This window comes from Lissotriton helveticus, chromosome 9 (assembly GCF_964261635.1).
Source record: "Lissotriton helveticus chromosome 9, aLisHel1.1, whole genome shotgun sequence".
NCBI lineage: Eukaryota > Metazoa > Chordata > Amphibia > Caudata > Salamandridae > Lissotriton > Lissotriton helveticus.
Genome location: NC_136070.1, coordinates 564,017,844 through 564,035,651, shown reverse-complemented (window position 1 = coordinate 564,035,651; position 17,808 = coordinate 564,017,844). Strand labels below are relative to the sequence as shown.

General features: G+C 42.0%; 1 protein-coding gene across 2 annotated transcripts in view; it reads left to right on the top strand.

The window, feature by feature from the left end:
* Nucleotides 1-17,808, top strand: part of LOC144781567 (putative Kunitz-type serine protease inhibitor) — a 123,981-nt gene that overhangs the window by 32,702 nt on the left and 73,471 nt on the right. For both annotated transcript variants that reach the window (XM_078660478.1, XM_078660479.1), the window contains one exon: nucleotides 6,022-6,093. In XM_078660478.1, coding sequence (XP_078516604.1) covers nucleotides 6,022-6,093 — 72 coding nt within the window. The remainder of the gene's footprint in view (nucleotides 1-6,021; nucleotides 6,094-17,808) is intronic.

Here is a 17,808-nt window from a genome sequence, read left to right as displayed (position 1 = left end):
ATTAGTAAAAAACGCTGAGCATTAAAAGCACAGGCATAAGTAAGCATTTAATCGCACAAATAAGCCATAAAATACGCTTACGGTAGAGTAGAGACTCGATCAGAAATTGGAGGGGCTGATACCAAAGTATAAAAACAAGTTCCCTTACTTTGTAAGTCCTGAAAATAAAGATTAGTTATAGCAAAATAGGAGTTACAGGTTAACTGTACTTAACTGGTGAGGAGTAGCTAATAAAAGAGGATAATGCCCTGCTACACTGTTACTATGTTATGTTTCTAAAGTTCTATGGAATGTTTTGCTCGTGATGTAACACATGTTCTTTAAAGGACTGCATGTTGGGGCAGCAATAAGTTATTGCATATTGGTAGCCTCTGGGCTTGTAATGAAATATAGAAAGGGCTATTTTGGGGATCATAGTAGTGGTATGGGGTCTGAGATGAATGAGGGAGTGGATGAAGAGGATATATTGATAGAGGTATAGGGTATTGCATTGGATATGCTGAATTAATAGAAAGTAATAAATATATAGACCTATAAGTACATGTAAAGTTTATATATGTACTTGTGGTCTGTGTAGCCTGCGTGCCGCGCAGATCCGAGTAGTCGCCAGCCAAAAACAATTCTACGGTATCTAGGCTGTTACATGCACTGGTTAATTTGCAGAAGGTGATGTACCTATCTCCACATTACGACTGATGTGGTGTTACCAGACCAGACGCCCGAAGCAGACACCACAGTTATCTTCCTGGGCTATTGAAGGGATAGTTCAAAAAATTTAACTCACTAAGAAATGCAGTCTGTGGTAGATCCTGAGCTAATGAAATATTTGGATGTTTTTCTCATCCAATCTTAAATATGCCCAAGGCAGCTGGGGATCTTTTAAGGCTCTTCGACATACGCATTTTCATATTCATCAGGATGTGGGCTGTATATGGAATATAGGTTGTTTAATTGCCTCACCGTAAGATCAGAGAAACCGAGAATCTACTAAGAAGACTTTAGTGGTAATAAATGTGATATCATTTTTATTGTACAAGATGCAGGGTAAAATCATATATTTTTTCATCACTTCGAGAGAAGGGAATGAAACTAATTAAGGGGTTTACCTGTTGTGCCATCCATATTTAGGTCTCGCCTATGCAGTGCGCATGCTGTCTCTTGTGTCTTGCACCCATCACCCACATGTGCCACCACACTTGAAACAGTTGCTGATCTTCTGAGTTATTGGGTTCATTTTTATCACTTGACACCTGAGCCCTCAAATACATTGGTAGGGAATTTGCTTTTACAACAATGGGGAGGTATATGCATTGTAAGACCTTTCTTGGAATTTGTGTAGGCAATAGTTTTTTGCCAGTTAGTTTTATGACCTTTCTTTTTGGTAAGAATGTAACACTGGACCCTGCGTTTAACCCTCAAGGGAACAAAAGGCAAATGCTTGGTCACTGAAAAGGAAGCTATGGCATGTGGCCAGGCACTACGACATATAAAAGTGCATCTTTGAGATCTTCAATAGATCACGTAAAGGAGTAAATAGCTTTTGTTTTTCCCTACCGGATTTGGTGATTGTGTCTTGTATTGTGTGAATTCCATTTAAATGCTAGGTATGTGAGGTGGACAAACCACACATTTGAAAGAAACTGCCATCAGTCAGTTGAAATTAAACTTATGAGGCAGCCATGTCCATGTGCAGAAAATCTTGTATCCAGAAAATGTGGAGAAGGCTACAAGATAAATTTGACTGAACGAGGAAGTGGTGAGGTAAAATCATCTAGCTTGGTGAAGTAGGAAATAATGAATTCTACACTGGGTAGAATTTATTATATAGAGCAAATGAGGTGGCTAAAATATAACTAGTTTCATTCCTGAAGGTTTCGGTCTGCACTTTAGGCAGATGGTTAGCCGATGGATTCTGTTGCATAAAATATTGTGGGGCATAGGGATATTTGCTTGTACACTGGTTGAGATTTTAACTCCTCAATAGTTAAAATGGGGTTCAGACTTTCAAAGACTGCCCTATTGTGGGAAGATGCACAAGTACTGTTTAGTCTTGGTAGTATTGTTGCGGGGATTCTGCTCATACACAGAACTGTGCACAGAGAACCAGGACCTCCATGAATTGTGGTGTACCAAAAAACTTGCCTCAGTACCCAGAACCCCTAACTGACTTGCATCAGTTTCTCATTAGCTATCCATCCTATAGCGAAGCAACCAATGATTAGACAACCCAGAACATGCGACTTGGGGTACTCTCAGGAATGGTGGGAATCAAGAAAACACTTTTGTTTTTATTCTCATACCAGTCCACAAAATAAGTAATTAGAGACCCAGAAGTTGAAAATCTTTATTTTAACGACGTGCTCGAAGATGCAGTATTTTTGCTAACATAAGCAGGCATATGATTAAAAATAATATGATCAGCATTGCTACAATTCCATAGAACGCAAAGGGAGAAATCATATTATAATGATAGTGGGAACAGGTCCTATAGCGGCTTGTGTACCACCCTCCCCTGCTAGAAACTAGGTTTTATAATAGGTCTCTTAGGCTTGAATGGGGAACCCCATACCTCCAAGATCAGCAGAAGTGAATCACATCAGGATCAGCAAAGCTTGCACTCTGGAAAAAGAGTTTGTCCAAGTGCCCAAATCATGCAAGCAGTGCAATATTAAAGGCACTAGAATTTCAGTTAGCTGCAGCTGTGTTCATGTGTCTAGAGCGTGAGCCGAATAACAGCATACATTGTTATGGTGACCTTGAAGGCTTCTGCACACTGTGTACAGACTGCGGTCGCGATGTAAGTCTAGGGATGTGCAAAACGAGCCGTTTTCATGCGAGGAAAACCAAGCAGTTTAACTTACAACAACAGTTACATGTAGTGTTGTGTGCAAAAGTGGCAAAGTAGCAAAATGTTGTTTAAACTTCTAATAAGCTTATGCTAACATAGCAATGTGTGCAAGCCGGGCCCTGCCTTCACTACAGTATGCTCCTTATGTTACACAACTGGTGCTCATGTAAAGCACTCTGATACCTTCGGGTCAAGTTTGCGCTATATACAACTCTGAAACAAATGTGGGTGAAGTGTACCCAATTGCGAGCAGTGATGAGTACAGTAGCAGACTTTTCCAGTAAGGTGTTCACGGTCGGACTACCATTACTTATTTACTGTCCCTGGGCTCCAATTTGTGTCTAGTGTGTAATGTTTTTTGAGAAAGATGGCCTTTAACATAGGGCTCACTGCAGATGCACAGACTCTTAAGAGTTAACATTGCATGGAGATGGAACATGTATTCTCTCATAGGTGAGGGGTAATGCAGAAACCCTTCATTTGATATTATCTATGCAGTCTACTCTCTATACTGCCTTTGGTGTGACTTCATTTGCTTCCCTTGCAGAATGTTGGGTAATAATTTTTCAAACCATGTTGTATGTGGGCTGCCGCTGGCACTTATAAACATAAGTACAACAGGGCAGTGGGATGGAAAAGTTTGTGTGAAGAACTGGGCAGTGTCAAGTAATCTCAAGCCTGTGGAACATCTGTGCACAAAAAATCCCAGAGGCTAACAAGCCTGTACTGGTTCTTGGAGATGGTCAAGTGTTATTGGTGTCGCACATTGTTGTTGTGGTTCCCTTTAAATCTGTTCTCATAGCATGTGTGTGGTGTTTTACCAGAATGCAGAAAAATGAGTTGTCCTGAGAAAATCTGTTGGTTCAGGAGCTGCCACGTAGTTCTCCTTCATCCTACATATGCTTTCCCTTCTCTCTTTTTTTAAGCAATATTTTAGTCTGAAAAATTGAACATATGAGAGCTCTGTGCCCAGAGACTGCTTCTTGAGAGGCTGTGTGAGGGTCAGGAGGGTTATGAAGGGTTGATGGGGAAGGTCTCATGAGATGCTCTTGATGGACTATATAGAGGCCATGCAAGTTGTGATTTAGTAATACTTCCTTTGACCGTGCTGAATTGGTTCTTGTGTCTGCTTCTTTGATGATAAAGTAATATGGACTCTACAGACCATATGCCAAGAGTTTTCTCAACCTACTCCCTTCCATTAGTACGTGTGTTGGTTCCTCAAGCTAGCACAAGCTCATTTAGTCATACGAGGCAAATACTGATCTAATTTATGAATATGTAAGGGACATCAGTTGGTGACAGCACTGGAGAACTGACATTGCTTTTAGGGGCTTGAAAGATCTTTCTACCCTAAATTGATTTCTCTGGAATATTTTTTTTCTCTTTCATGGCTCACTACTTACATTAAGGAATTGTGAATGTACACTTGCAATGTTGCAGGTATGTCCTGCAGGGCCTATCGCACCGCAACTGCCATAGGCATTATCTGGGCCACCGCTGTAGAGTGTGACTTTAAAAAAGTGCTCTGTATCCTCTCACCCCCTCCTAATTCCCCCCCACCCGTACACATCTTTCTTAAAGAAGGAAAGAAGGACCCTTCTACAATGCCTTGCTTCTATTCATAGCACTGGCCCTCTGTTCTAGATACTGGCTCATCCATAAATAGTTCTTCAGACAACTATATTGGCTACAAAGCAGGCAGTTGTAATGTTTGTGTTAATTTATACCCATCAAACCTCTATCATTTAACAGTTTATTTCAACAAACGTGACTAAATGTTCAACCAGCCAAAGGCCACAATTTTAAAGTTTTTCATTCATAGCATTAAAAATACATGTGCATAACTTTGGTTATATATCCAAAATGTTGGCTTGTTAATCTCTGGTCCTGTGCCTCAGGTTTCAAGCTTTGCCCCACTGATTAGGCCTAAGTAGACTGAAACCAGTCTCAAGTTCTTTCTGGACTTGCCGCAAGACACCCACGTGAGGTATATCTCTAGTCCTGCATATGCTACACTTGTGTAGCTTCTATTCCTGTCTGGAGTGGGCCTGGCATTCTTTGCTGTTCTCATTAGATCCGAACCAAGACAGTTGCTTACTGCTCGTCTTTCTAGAATGAAACAGTGGGTGAAAATTGATTAACTAGGATTCGGTCTGTGTGATTGCCATTGGGATTATTCTAGCATTTGTTCATTACTTTGAGTATCACCAGTGCATTTGTACACCTCAATTTGTGTTTTGGAGGTGGGGAAACTTCTGGATTCTTGGGTTTCAGGGACAGAATAGGTGTACACCACATTGTTTCTTACTAAAGTGCTGCATCAATGTAGTTGTGTCTGGGATCCCTACAACTCCTATTCATTCTGTATGCTTCTGTGTCTCTTTGGACCCGTGGCACTTGCCCTCTGGTGTTTTAGAAGTGGCCATTTGAAAAACTTTCTGCTCATGTAGTCCCTGGGGATTCTCTCCTATGTCCTGAAGATGCGGTTTCATGCTTGTGCCATTGTGAAGCACTTGGCTTCCCCTGCTCTAATGCCTAGATTGCACAGTATGAGCCCTGTGGTGCTGAGCTGCGGGCACTCCCTGATTCTTACTGAAAACTAACTGGAATGATTCCTACAAGACCACGTCTCCACGGGACCACTTCTCATTGGTTGACAGTTGGGAACCTGAAAGCACTGTCACACTCTAGTCACAGCATAGGCACATTTGATTATTAATCCTCCTTCCTGGCAGAGAAAGTGTTCTCCCAAATACCACCTTTACTGTACTGAGAACCTGTAGGAGCTCTGCACAAATATATCCAAACATGAATCAGGTCTCCATGTTCATTCAGTCCATAGAGATCAAGCTCCCTACCCAGAGTATGTTATGAACTGTGATCAAACTCTGAAGAATCTGATTGCCTTTGAGTGCTGTTGAATTACACAAACATCAACCAGTCGGTACTTTTACCAGATCCTCATATCATTTTCCCTTTACTGTCCACTTAAAGCTTTTCATTTTTTTCTGGCACCTTTACACATTGCTTCATAATTCCTTCCTGCATTCCATCACATATAGATAGTATAAGGGTGTTGACCTGATGAGAAAGCTGTACGCTTTCAAATCAAAAAAAATGTTGTGGTGGCTGCTTTTTCCATTTTTAACATGAAATTTGTTTTCTTTCAGCTGTTGAAAACAATAGCAGTCCTCTGGATCGCTATCCTCTCAAACATTCCAGTGATCTGTTTAATTATGAAGGTAATTTTTTTACATTTTTTTATTCACATTGCACGGAAATGTATACAAAAAAGAATCTACTAGTAACATGGTTAGTTAGGAAAAATGTCCATAAATATTGAGTCTCCCTAACCCTTCTTACTAATGTAATCGCTACTAAAAGCATTTTTCCATGACAGATGTAAAGTAGATTTGTGTATAGGTTCAAAGGAGGAGAGGGGGGGGTCATCAGTTTTTATAACACCAACTTAATCTCCCATGGAGGTGACTGTTTTTCACTACAGGAATCTTAAAGAAAAGCAAATGTGAGAATCTTCTGGGGGCAGTTATAGTTGCCAAATGCAGTTTTATTGATGACATTTATAGTTTGTTTATACAGTATGACGTCTTCCTTACTAGCAATGGGATCGTGTTAATTTGTTTTGACACGAGAGGCAACATCTTTTCTAGTTTAACACACAAGATCTCGCAGAAGGGTGTTTTGGGATCTCTCTGAATATTCATTCAGTTAAGTAGGGGGTAGGGTTAAACGTATGTACTGTAAAATTTCAGGAGCCATGCAGCCAAAATTCAAAGATTAGGCATGGGTTTCTTGGGAATTCCCAGTTGTCAACATTTTGTTGTTGAATATAATGGACTTTAAGACCAAGAAGAACCATATATAATAGATTATATAATAGATTTATATATTCTGAGCTGTTTAAACTGTTTACTAGGGACTGTGCACTTTGGTTTTTGGCCAGGAGAGGGAGTAAAGTTGTATTCAAACAGTATTAGAGTTCAAGTTAGTGAGGCCTTTACCAGCAGAAGTCCAAAGTGTGGATTGGGCCTGTCTGTCTCCTAGAAGATTCTGAACAGGAGAAGCAGCTCCCCAGCCACCACCCCCAGGCCAGCAGACCCAGGACTGGGGATTGGTTATTCAGGTACCAGGCAATGCTGAGCCCTCCCCTCACACCTGCACAGGCCCCTTAAGGCTTGGGTGCACCCCATATCATTCTCCATCTTGTGAGTTGCAGCCTACCTGTGCCCCAGATTGCAGTGAGCAGAGTCCATGAAATGGTAAATAGGCAGACTGATGCGGTCTCTTCCCCAAAACAAAAGATGTTAAAGCGATTTTCCTTTTCTGTGATTTACTGTCTTTGCCTGTGGTTGTTGCAGTTTAAATCTGTAGTTTATCCCTCTCATTCCTGGTGACAATTCAGTTTTCTCTCCAAATTTCTCCTTTGCTTTGTGGTAAGACCTGTATGTTAAAACTGCACCTCACCCACCATTTTGTGTTCATAAGCCTGTGAAACCAAACCCCCTGCCTCCCCCTCCATAACCCCCCCCCCCCCCACCCCCGATACCCCTGTAACAGGGATATTCTACATCAGAGGGTGCTTCTGTGAGCTGTTTACACTTTGTTTACTAGGGACTGTGCACTTTGTTTTTTGGCCAGGAGAGGGAGTAAAGTTATATTCAAACAGTATTGTTAGATTTCAAGTTAGTGAGGCCTTTACCTGCAGAAGTCCAAAGTGTGGATTGAGCCTGTCTGTCTCCTAGAAGATTCTGAACACTAGAAGCAGCTTCCAACTCCCTGGCTAGCAAACCTTGTCTGCGGTTGCTGGGACCTTATGTGGTCTGATCGTGGTTGGTACATGTGTACACTGATTGGTGGTTGTATCTGGTGTTTCTATTCGATTAGGGTTGGTGTCCTCATTGGTTGGGCATTTGAGGGTTCTGATTGATTTCTGGGTCTGTGATTCAATCAATGTAGGGTTGGGACTAGGGCTAGACTTTTATTTGGAAATAGCGATTAGGGCTTCTGGTGTGATTGGTTGCTGGACTAGCTGTGGGACTAAGACTAGGGTTTCTATTGGAAGTAGGGACTAGGGTTTCCTGTGCTTTTGGTTGCTTGGAATTGGGTTGGGACTACTTGTAGGGCAAGGGCCTCCATTGTACGTAGAGATCAGGATTTTTGAACTAATTGGGTGCTTGGACTATGGCTAAGATTGGCTGTAAGGTCCTGGTCTCCCATTGGTTCAAGATTTCAGGGCTAATGTTGATTGGCTAGTGTTAGGGCTAGGGTTCCCATTGGCTGAAGGGGTCACCTGATTACTAGGGCTATAATAGGCCTGGGTTAGGGCGTTGAGGCAAAGGGCAGAGAGGACCAGGGCAGTTGCCTGTTTGAGCCTATTAAGGGTAGAGAGGACATGGGCAGTTGCCTGTTTGAGCCGGTTAAGGGCAGAGAGGTTCAAAACTGGTCGGGATCAGGGCCAGAAATGCTGCCCAATATACTTACCTCCTTTATGTATCTATATACTTTCAATGTACCTATGGATCTATATATTTATGACTTTCTTCTAATTTAGCATTTCCAATGCACTACCCTATTTCTCAGCCTATACATCTATCAATATATCCTCTACACCCTCTCTTTTATGCCAAACCCCATACCACTACTCTGATCCCCAAAATAACCCTTTCTAGACTCTCTCCTACTCTACCCCCCTGCATCATCTGACGCCTCTTTTACTAAACCCATCTCCTAAAACAAACGTTTCTAGATTCTTCCCTCTTTTCTACCCCCTTCCCAACCCTTCTCAATCCAAATAACTGACTAACCTACCCACCACTAAAATTACTTTCATGTTTCACCAATACAAATTCAACACTAATCCTTTATGGGTTCAGGAGTGGTGTGCTACTTGCCAGAAAAGCGCTTCAACACCCATCAGGGGTAACAAGTGCTATATGAATGCAAAGCTTTCTTCGCCTTTTATCCCTCCGCTGTCCCTCTCACTCCAAATAACTGACTAATATCCACCACTGAAATGACTTTATATTTCACAATATTAATTCACCACTCATCCTTTATGGGCTTCCTGAATAGCGTGCATCAACACCCTATCAGGGGTAACAAGTGCTATATAAATACAAACCTTTTACCTCCTCTATCCTTCTGCTATCATTTCAAATCCAAATAACTGACTAACCTATCCACCACTTAAAATGCACTTGCATGTTTCACTATACTAATTCAACACTAATCCTCTATGGGTCCTGGAGTAGCGTGCTACTCCCAAAAAAGTGCTTCCATGCATCGTAAGGGATAGTAAGCGCTATATAAATGAAATTGATATATACCCCCCCGCGACGAACTCCCGGCTGAGAGGTTCCTGCGGTCATAATGCAGGGGACTTGAGGGGGCGCTGTATTATTGATTTGCCCTACCTGCCAACATACTTGGAGTCTGTGCCTGCCATCGATTCCCTCTCCGCGAGTGAAACCCCGCCGAGCATCTCCTTCCCTAGTTGGCACCATACCGTGGCATTCTGGGATTTGCAGTCTTTGCCTACAGGACTGCACGTGGGAGCTCAAAACCATCAGGGGTCGGAGCAATGTGGACTTGTACAACATCGAGGCAGGTTTGCCTACGCCACAGCAGAGCAAGCAGATGGGAAGGAGTGCTGACGAAGGCACACATGCCGAAATGCATTCGCTGAGGACATTTCTTTAAATAAAGTGCCCTTTTGAATCCTCTGCCTGGGTCAATGTTTCTTTTCTTCGGAGAAATATATATATATATATATATATATCCGCACATATCTCCACAAGGAAGAAAGAGGCCACACCAGGGAAAAGCTTGGAGCGAGCTTTAATGAGGAGCACAGTATATATATTCTCCAAAGCCTCCTGTGCATTCGCCGCTTTCCCCAGCATGCACAGGAACACCAAGCACGGACCAAATTTTCACGGTGAAATTTATTTATTCACCAGTCGGTTCATTAATATATAAAAAAATTTTACCGAATACAGTACCACCGACATTGGAACCTCTCACAGCAACTGTATTAAGGGTATCGAACTAAGATGTAAAATACATTTGCCAGTTATTTGTGGATACAGTGCTTCCCAAATACAAAATCCAGAAGTAAAGATAAAAAATTATATGAATAGGGCCTTTTTGAATGAAGCAGTGATGGTAGTCAGATTTTCTCCACATATTGCTTCAACTGCACTAAATTCTTCTGCTCTCACTGAAACTTCTGCAAAGGATATTTGGCAGGATTCACCATTCCGGCCTTAATTTGCTGCCTGGGTACTTTCAATACAGTCGCTTATCTTTCAAATGACTGTATAAAGGTCTTCAAAGAAGCAAAAAGGACATCAACTCTCGGTTCACATGTCTTCAAGTGGAAGAGGTTCTGTCAGGAAGACATGTTGCACTCAACCAGGATTGGTTTCTTAGTTTGATTTGTCATCGATTATATATGCAAGAGACCTGGCCATGTGAGGGTTGTGTAATTAAAGTTCTAGCCACTGTGCCTAAAAAGGGGCATGCTAAATTGGTGATTTATATATCCTGTTAAAACTTAGGGACCAATTACGATGGGCCAGAGTCTGTTGCAATGCTTTCTGACCGACTGTCGAACGGTGAGTCCGACTCTGGATCTGGGAGTCCGAACTATTCCGATTGTTCTGAACACTGTTTGGTCAGACTCCCATTGACTTTAATGAGAGCCTTTGTCCTGACCGACAACACAGGTTCCCATTGGAAAAAAGGGGTGGTTTGGGAAAACCTTGCACCCTGTGACAGGCACCCCATGGTGCCTGCCACTCTGTGCATGGTTGGAACGGGGGGTGCCATGGGTACCCCCACGGGCCTTTTCAGAGACCTCTGGGTGAGCGGGGGGCCTGCTTTGGGGCCCCAAAGTCTGTTTCTGTCAGACTAAGTCGGAACGTCTGTCTGAATCTGATATCTCAATCAGTCATTCAGAAACGTGGCCCATAGAGTTCTACGATTCGGTAATGACTGACTCGGGGTCTTTGAATGCCAGTCGGAACTGATTCGGAAAGACCGACCGACTACTTTCTATCGTCATGGGGCAGTCGGCAATTTTTCTGTGGCAGTCGGAAACACTTCGGACAAACTGAATGACGTTCTTGGCCTTTCCGACTGACATTGTAATCGGCCCCTTAGCATCCATTCGTGGGCCACTAGATCCGAGCTTTCCAAACTTTTTTAGTATCACAAACTGATTTTCTGAACACCAGACTTCTGTGACCCTCTTAGCATTAATGGATATTTGGTGGGGAGGGGGCGGGCACTAGATTTATTTTTTGCAATTTTATTTTATCTACTGTTGTGAGTAGTAGTTTATTAGAATACCTTGTGTGTTTTTGTATTTGTCGCCTACCTGTGATTGAGCTACTGCATTATCAGAAGTTCAAGAAGCTATTTGAAATGCAGAAAGTGCGTTCCCAAACACTTTGTGATGGGGATTTTTACACCAAAAGTTCCTCATATGTTTACAAGAAAAGTGGTTTTAGTGAGTTAGACACACTATGGGAGTTACCAGATACTATTCTCCCAAACAAGAGGAAAGATCAGCACGCCTCCATACTATTAAATTGGTTTTGGAATTCATTTTAGTGTTCATGGCAGATTTAAAGACCATCCTGTAGATAATCAGTCCTGGCAAACTGAAAGTTTGAAATTTTTACAAGTTTATGCCTTTATACGTTACTGCAACTAAAATTTGTGTCTAACTTGACGCTAAGTGAGAACTTAATGAAATCATCATAGTCCGATAAATCTAGGCATTTCCTAACTGGATAACCCATTAGAAGAATGCCCCAAAAGTAATTGATCTTTAAGAACTCTTTCAAATAGAATTTACACTAAGTAAAAACTTTTGGATGAGGGTATATGGTTTACTCTAGTTTCTTCTCCGGAATGCATAAACGTTGAGTCCTAAGGCTACTCCCCGTTTATTGGTTATACCTGGAGAAAAAAAAGACCCGCAAGTAGTTTTTCCTTTCTAAAACAATAAAAAAAGCAGCAGAAAAACAAAAATGTCGGTGGTCCTTTCAAAGCTCCCTTATGAGGCACATCAATTGGTTGTAGTGTATTTATAGCAAAATGCTTCGGAAAGATCAAATGAAAGACACCCCATTAGATGACAATTAGATAAAAAGCGTTGTTAGGCTTCTATGAAGAACTTGTATACTGTAATAGGCATATGTTCTCTACCATTACAAGTAATGAACCCACTGTCAAACAACTTTGTATGGGAAGATATATCGACAAATAATTATAAATTATGAAACTAGCACACTTGAGTGGTGGGTCAAGATAAAATCTGTTCATACACCAAAATTTTGCCCATCTGTCTCAACCAAATGCTTAACTTTTTGTACCGGCTCGAAAAATCATAAATTGCATCAGACCTGCAGGTTTGGTAAAGTGAAACATCTACTGACCTAACTGAAATGCACTTGACATCTGATTCTGAAAGCTGAGCAAATGTGACAAGTTAACAAGATTTAAAAGCATTTGTATTAATCTTTCACTTAGTGAGCAATAAAGATTCCTTTAAATCTTGCTATCTTGTCACATTTGCTCTGCTTTCAGAGGCAGAGGTCAAGTGTCAAGTTTGTCTTATTCGCCAGAAAGGGCGAGTAGGACCTAAACATAGCGCTTCTTATTAGAATCTAACGGTCATATGCCAGTGGATTTTTCGATCCCTGTGTATAAATACCAACTTAAGTCCTGGAAGATTGTTAAAATTCTTCTATTAACGACCATAATGACCCTAAAAATTACTGCCCAATTGCCATTTTGGATGTAACTGCGAAAATCTGTGCAAAATGTGTCTTAAGATTATCTACCTCGGCAACTTTGAATAATAGTCTTCCAATTGGACAATTTGGTTTTCTGGAGGGATGCTTTACTGTGTAATACTCTATGCCTAATGATGGAAACAATTTGAAAATTAGAAAATAAACTATGTGGCATTTGTTGTCAATTTTAGTAATCCCTTCAATATGGTTGATAAATTCTGTGGCAAAAATTACCAAGCTGGGTTCTCCATAGCGCTTTTTTTTTTTTTTTTACTGCATCTAGAGATTAATTTGTATTCAGAAATGTGGGTAAACGTTTTATTAGGATCTGTGTAGAAATACACTTAAGATTACTTTTCTTAATGACCTGAAACGAGGATTCATTTTGTTCACTTTTTTTTTTTTACTTGAAAGTCGGCTAAGTAGAGATGAATGCTCCTCGTCTGAAGTTAGGTACTAATATATTTTTGAAACCTATTATTGATTTTGTACAGTATGACGCTTTGGGGAGGTGCACCAGCCATTGATACAGTGGTACATGGTTCTCGTATTTATCACAGAAGTGATTACAGCGGTACCATTGTAACAGTTTACCAACACTTACAAGTGATAGCCCTTTTTGGATATTAACATTTTCAGTATCGACCAATTACTGTGGCTGTTACAGTTGTGTATTGTCCAATAAATCAAATGAAAAACATTACATTTCTTAACCACCCATCCCCCACCGACTAGTTTGGCTCACAGTTGGGTACTAATATAATTTTGCTTCTAATGTGTGCTTCTGGTTTTTATTCTGATGTCCCTTACACACTTCAGCCTTGAAAGGCAGTCAACTAAAACTTAAAATCATGTGGAGGGCAAAATGTACAAAGCAACAGCATAGGGTTTGGCCCCCAGGTTCCTTAGATGAATTTGTAGCATGCATCCCCTCCCATCTACAGGTTTTGGTTGCCAAAATCCTCCTGTAGCTTTATACACACCAGAATCTCTTTCAATTACTGGCCTTAAGAGACATGCTTACATTAATAAATAATTAGGTTGCATGGGCATGTAATTGCATACACATTATGGCTATTACAGTTGGAAAAATTTGTTAGGATTACATCAATGCTTCCATTAACACATTTTTTTGCTTTCAATAGTCGACACTACAAAGTCCGCAGATCAAATGCAAAGAAATTTCGCGACAGATTTTGAGAAGATATAAAATAAAGTGAGTGGGCACCCTTTGTGGGCCGGGTCTGGAGTCAATGTTTTCGATAACCCAATCCCTTCATTCTGCGGGATATTGATATAGGACTCCACATCCAGAGTGCGAAGTATACCTTGGGCGGGGTCACATGAAAGTTCCTCAACCAATTTTACATCTTCAAATCTTTAGCGAAATTTCTTCGCATTTGATGGCAATTTTTACCAACAAAACAAAGGCATCTCTATGGGTGCAGTTTTCGCACCAAACTTTGCCATCCTGTACATGGACTGGCTTGAAACCAACAAGATTCTATCCATAGTCAATCCATTTGCGTATATGGAAGAGACCTGAAACCGTTCTGCTCCTATTCCTCAATTAGTTCAATGACCATTGTAATTGTATGAAATTTATCCTGACATTCAGCAAAAATCTGGTTTCCTTCCTTAACCTATTAATTATATCCAAAGGTGACGGGCTCTACACTACGCTTTTCGGTAAGCCTACTGAGAAAACACTTTGCTAGCTTACAATAGCCATCACCCTCTTGCCTTGCGAGCTTCTTTAACCTTTTCCTAATTCCTCCTCATAAGACAGAATTGTTTTCTCAAAAGTGACTACTTTAAGGAAGCTAAGACCCTCTCGAAGAAACTGACCAATAGAGGGTAACCCCGTAAACTAGTCAAGAACTCACTCAAACGAGCCTGGTACTGCCCACGTGAGGCACTCTCCTGACTCCCAAAAGCAATGACGAGAGGATGGTATGTGACAACATTCTCTCCTATTTCTAATTTGGTAAAAAAAGTATCTTAAAACATTGGTCTATACTCAACACCGGCAAACTGACATTAGAACGCCCACTATTTGCCTTCAAGACAAATAAGAACATAAAGGATCACCTAGTCAGGGCAACCTTCGCCCTCAAGAAAACCTCAAAGAAATATGGGGCCTGCCATCCACATTGGGCCACTATCGTTGCGGAGATTATAGTGTTTACAACCGGACTATTGAAAGCAAAAAATTTGTTTATTGAAGCATTATGTAACCCTAACAAATGTTTCCAACTGTAATAGCCATAATGTTGTGTATGCAATTACATGCCCATGCAACCTAATTTATATTGGGCAGACCACACAGAAAATCAGGATTCGAGTTTGACAACATCGGAGTAGACTACGATGCCAAACACCAAATGCACCTCTAGTGGAACACTTCACAAGCCTAGGGCATACGGAGTACGACTTGAAATTGCAAGTAATTAAAGTGATCCACCCACCGCCCCGAAATTCTGACATCAGTGGAATCCTGAACAAGGAGGAACTTAAATGGATTTTACGTACTAACAGTCTCTGTACTGGACTGAACCGTATGGAGAACTGGACTAACCTGATTTGAACATTTTATCTCCTTATCTAGTATTGGGTTATCTTTCATAGATTCACATGCCTGAATCATTCCCCGTCGCCTAGGTGGTAGTCCCATGGTACATAAAAAAAGCAGTGCCAAAGGTAAACAGTAGTAGGCCCAAAAGAAAAGGCCAAAGGCCTAGATCTTAGTAGCCCATCTACATAATTATACTAAAAGAACCAATAATTTGGTCACAAGCAATCTGCGATCAGCACCCTCTAGAACACTCTGCAGAACCAGATCTACTCAGATTTTTACCGCACGTCGTGTGGAAGGGAGTCTCCCTGAGTGCCACTCTGTTTTTCTTCAATATGTCTGACAAGAAGGCCTTGTTCAAGCCCTGCAGAACCTGCAACAAGAAGAGGGTCAATGTTGATGATCAACATAAGGACTGTATCTACCCGAAGCATGAGGCAAAAGATTGTAAAATTTGCCGTACCTTCCCCTCTAAAACTCTCTGGGATAGGGCGGCAAGAGTCCTGTTGTGGCTTAGATCCTCTTCTGCTGAAGAGTATGACAGAGCCTCAACTTCCAGCAAGAGAGCTAGATCACAGAACAGTTCTTCTAGTGAGGGGAGAAAACACCTTAAATCCTCCCACTTATCTTCTGTCCCTTCTCAGAGGTCTCCTTCTAAAACCCCTGGGCCTATGCAGTCTTCACAGACCTCTGCTCTCAAGGACTCTCAAACAATCTACTAAAACTGTGTAAAAGCCTGTCAATCTTTGGCTTTTCCTCCATAGTCAACGTTTTCTGTTACTACTTCTGCTCCTTTGTCGACGGAGTCTCTCTACTTCGTCTATCACATCTCCTATACTGTCAACAAGTATTACTGTATCATCTAAGAAGACCGTCGTCGAGGAATAGTCGACAAAAGCCTCATCCTCATCGAAGCATACGCCGACAAAAGCTCCGTCGACTAAGCCTCCATTGTCGAGGAGAGACGTATCGTCGACTAAGATACAGATACCTTCTACGCGGTCGACTGCCCCGTCGACGTCTGTCCCCTCGACTAAGATCCCTAGTCCATCGACGACTATCCCATCGTCGACTATGATCCCGTTGAAGTTGATCCGGTCGACGTAGAGTCAGTCTACGATCCCTTCCAACTCTAGCAAAGAGCCCGTCGACGACCAGGCCAACTACAGTGGTTTTATCTGCTCCAACTAAGGCTTTAGTTGCAGCACCAATTCAACGCCTGTCCCATCTAGGAGCTTTCAGCTCAAAACATTTCAAAGGCATGACTATTGCAATATTTCTCTTCTTACTCCGTCGCATCTCCTGGAAACATATGCTCTAGAAGAGGATGGCGATTATGAAGACTAGGACGAAGAAGAACCATCTGGAATAGCTAATCATCCTTCTGAGCTGCATATAATGTCAATATGAGGAGGAAGAGGATTACAGCGAGCAATATTACCAGGAGGACATTGTCGTCCCGCATCATAAGGTGTATCAGACAAGTTCCCCAGTCCGATACCAGCCATCTGCCTCCAAATCCTATCCAGGACTTACAAACCATGCTTGCAGATTATAGGCAACTATTTCCACCGCAGCAGGTGATTCCACCACCTCCACCTGTGACCGTTCCAGGTCCATTACCACCACCTGAGGCGCCAATCCGGATGTCTCCCGAGTACAGAGCCTCCTCAAGAACAACAACCTTCACAACCTTCTCAGGATCCAGATACTTCCTCTGAAGAGGAAGCTGAAGAAGGTGAATTACAAGAAAACCCTCATGTTCCGTCTGATTCATATATTCTCCCTATGCCTTCACCACCGATTCCCCTACCATCTGATTCACCACCAGAGGATATAGGGGGGGTTTCACAATCTCATGCAGCGGGCTGCTGCCAGATTTCAGCTGCCTAACTGTGGAGCACACCGAATGTTTCCTTCACGATTTTAAGGAGGAATCCAGAAAGATTACCAGCCGTCCCTATAATTGATTATATATGGAACGAAGGTGCCAAGATCATGAAAAACCCTGCATCCGTGCCTGCGGTGCTTCCACGGATAGAGAAGTATCATGCTCCAGCCAATAGCCCATCTTGTCTCATTGGACACCCTAGACCGGATTCTGTCCTCTCCCAGGCTGCCCAGCAACAATCTAAGAACCCGGCAACACCTATCAGTACACCTCCGGACAAGGAGGGACGTGGTCTAGACCTCATTGGAAAGAAACTTTCAACTATGGCAGCTGCTTCCATCATGGCAGCCAACTCCCTAGCCATCATAGGGCGTTATGACCGCCAAGTGTGGTCAGATATGGCTGGGTTAATTGACCTCATTCCGGAAGGCAGGAGGCACGAAAGATCTTGCTAGAGGGTGAGCGTGCTGCATCTGAAACGATAGATTGCGCACTTGACATTGTTAATAAGAATTTTAGACAGCTAGCTGGAGCGGCAGTTCTCAGGCGTCGGGGTTGGTTTAAAGCCACCACCTTCAGACCAGAAGTCCAGACAAAGATATTGGACATGGCCTACGGTGGCGAATCGTTGTTTGGCAAGCACATCGATGAAGCCCTCCAAGCA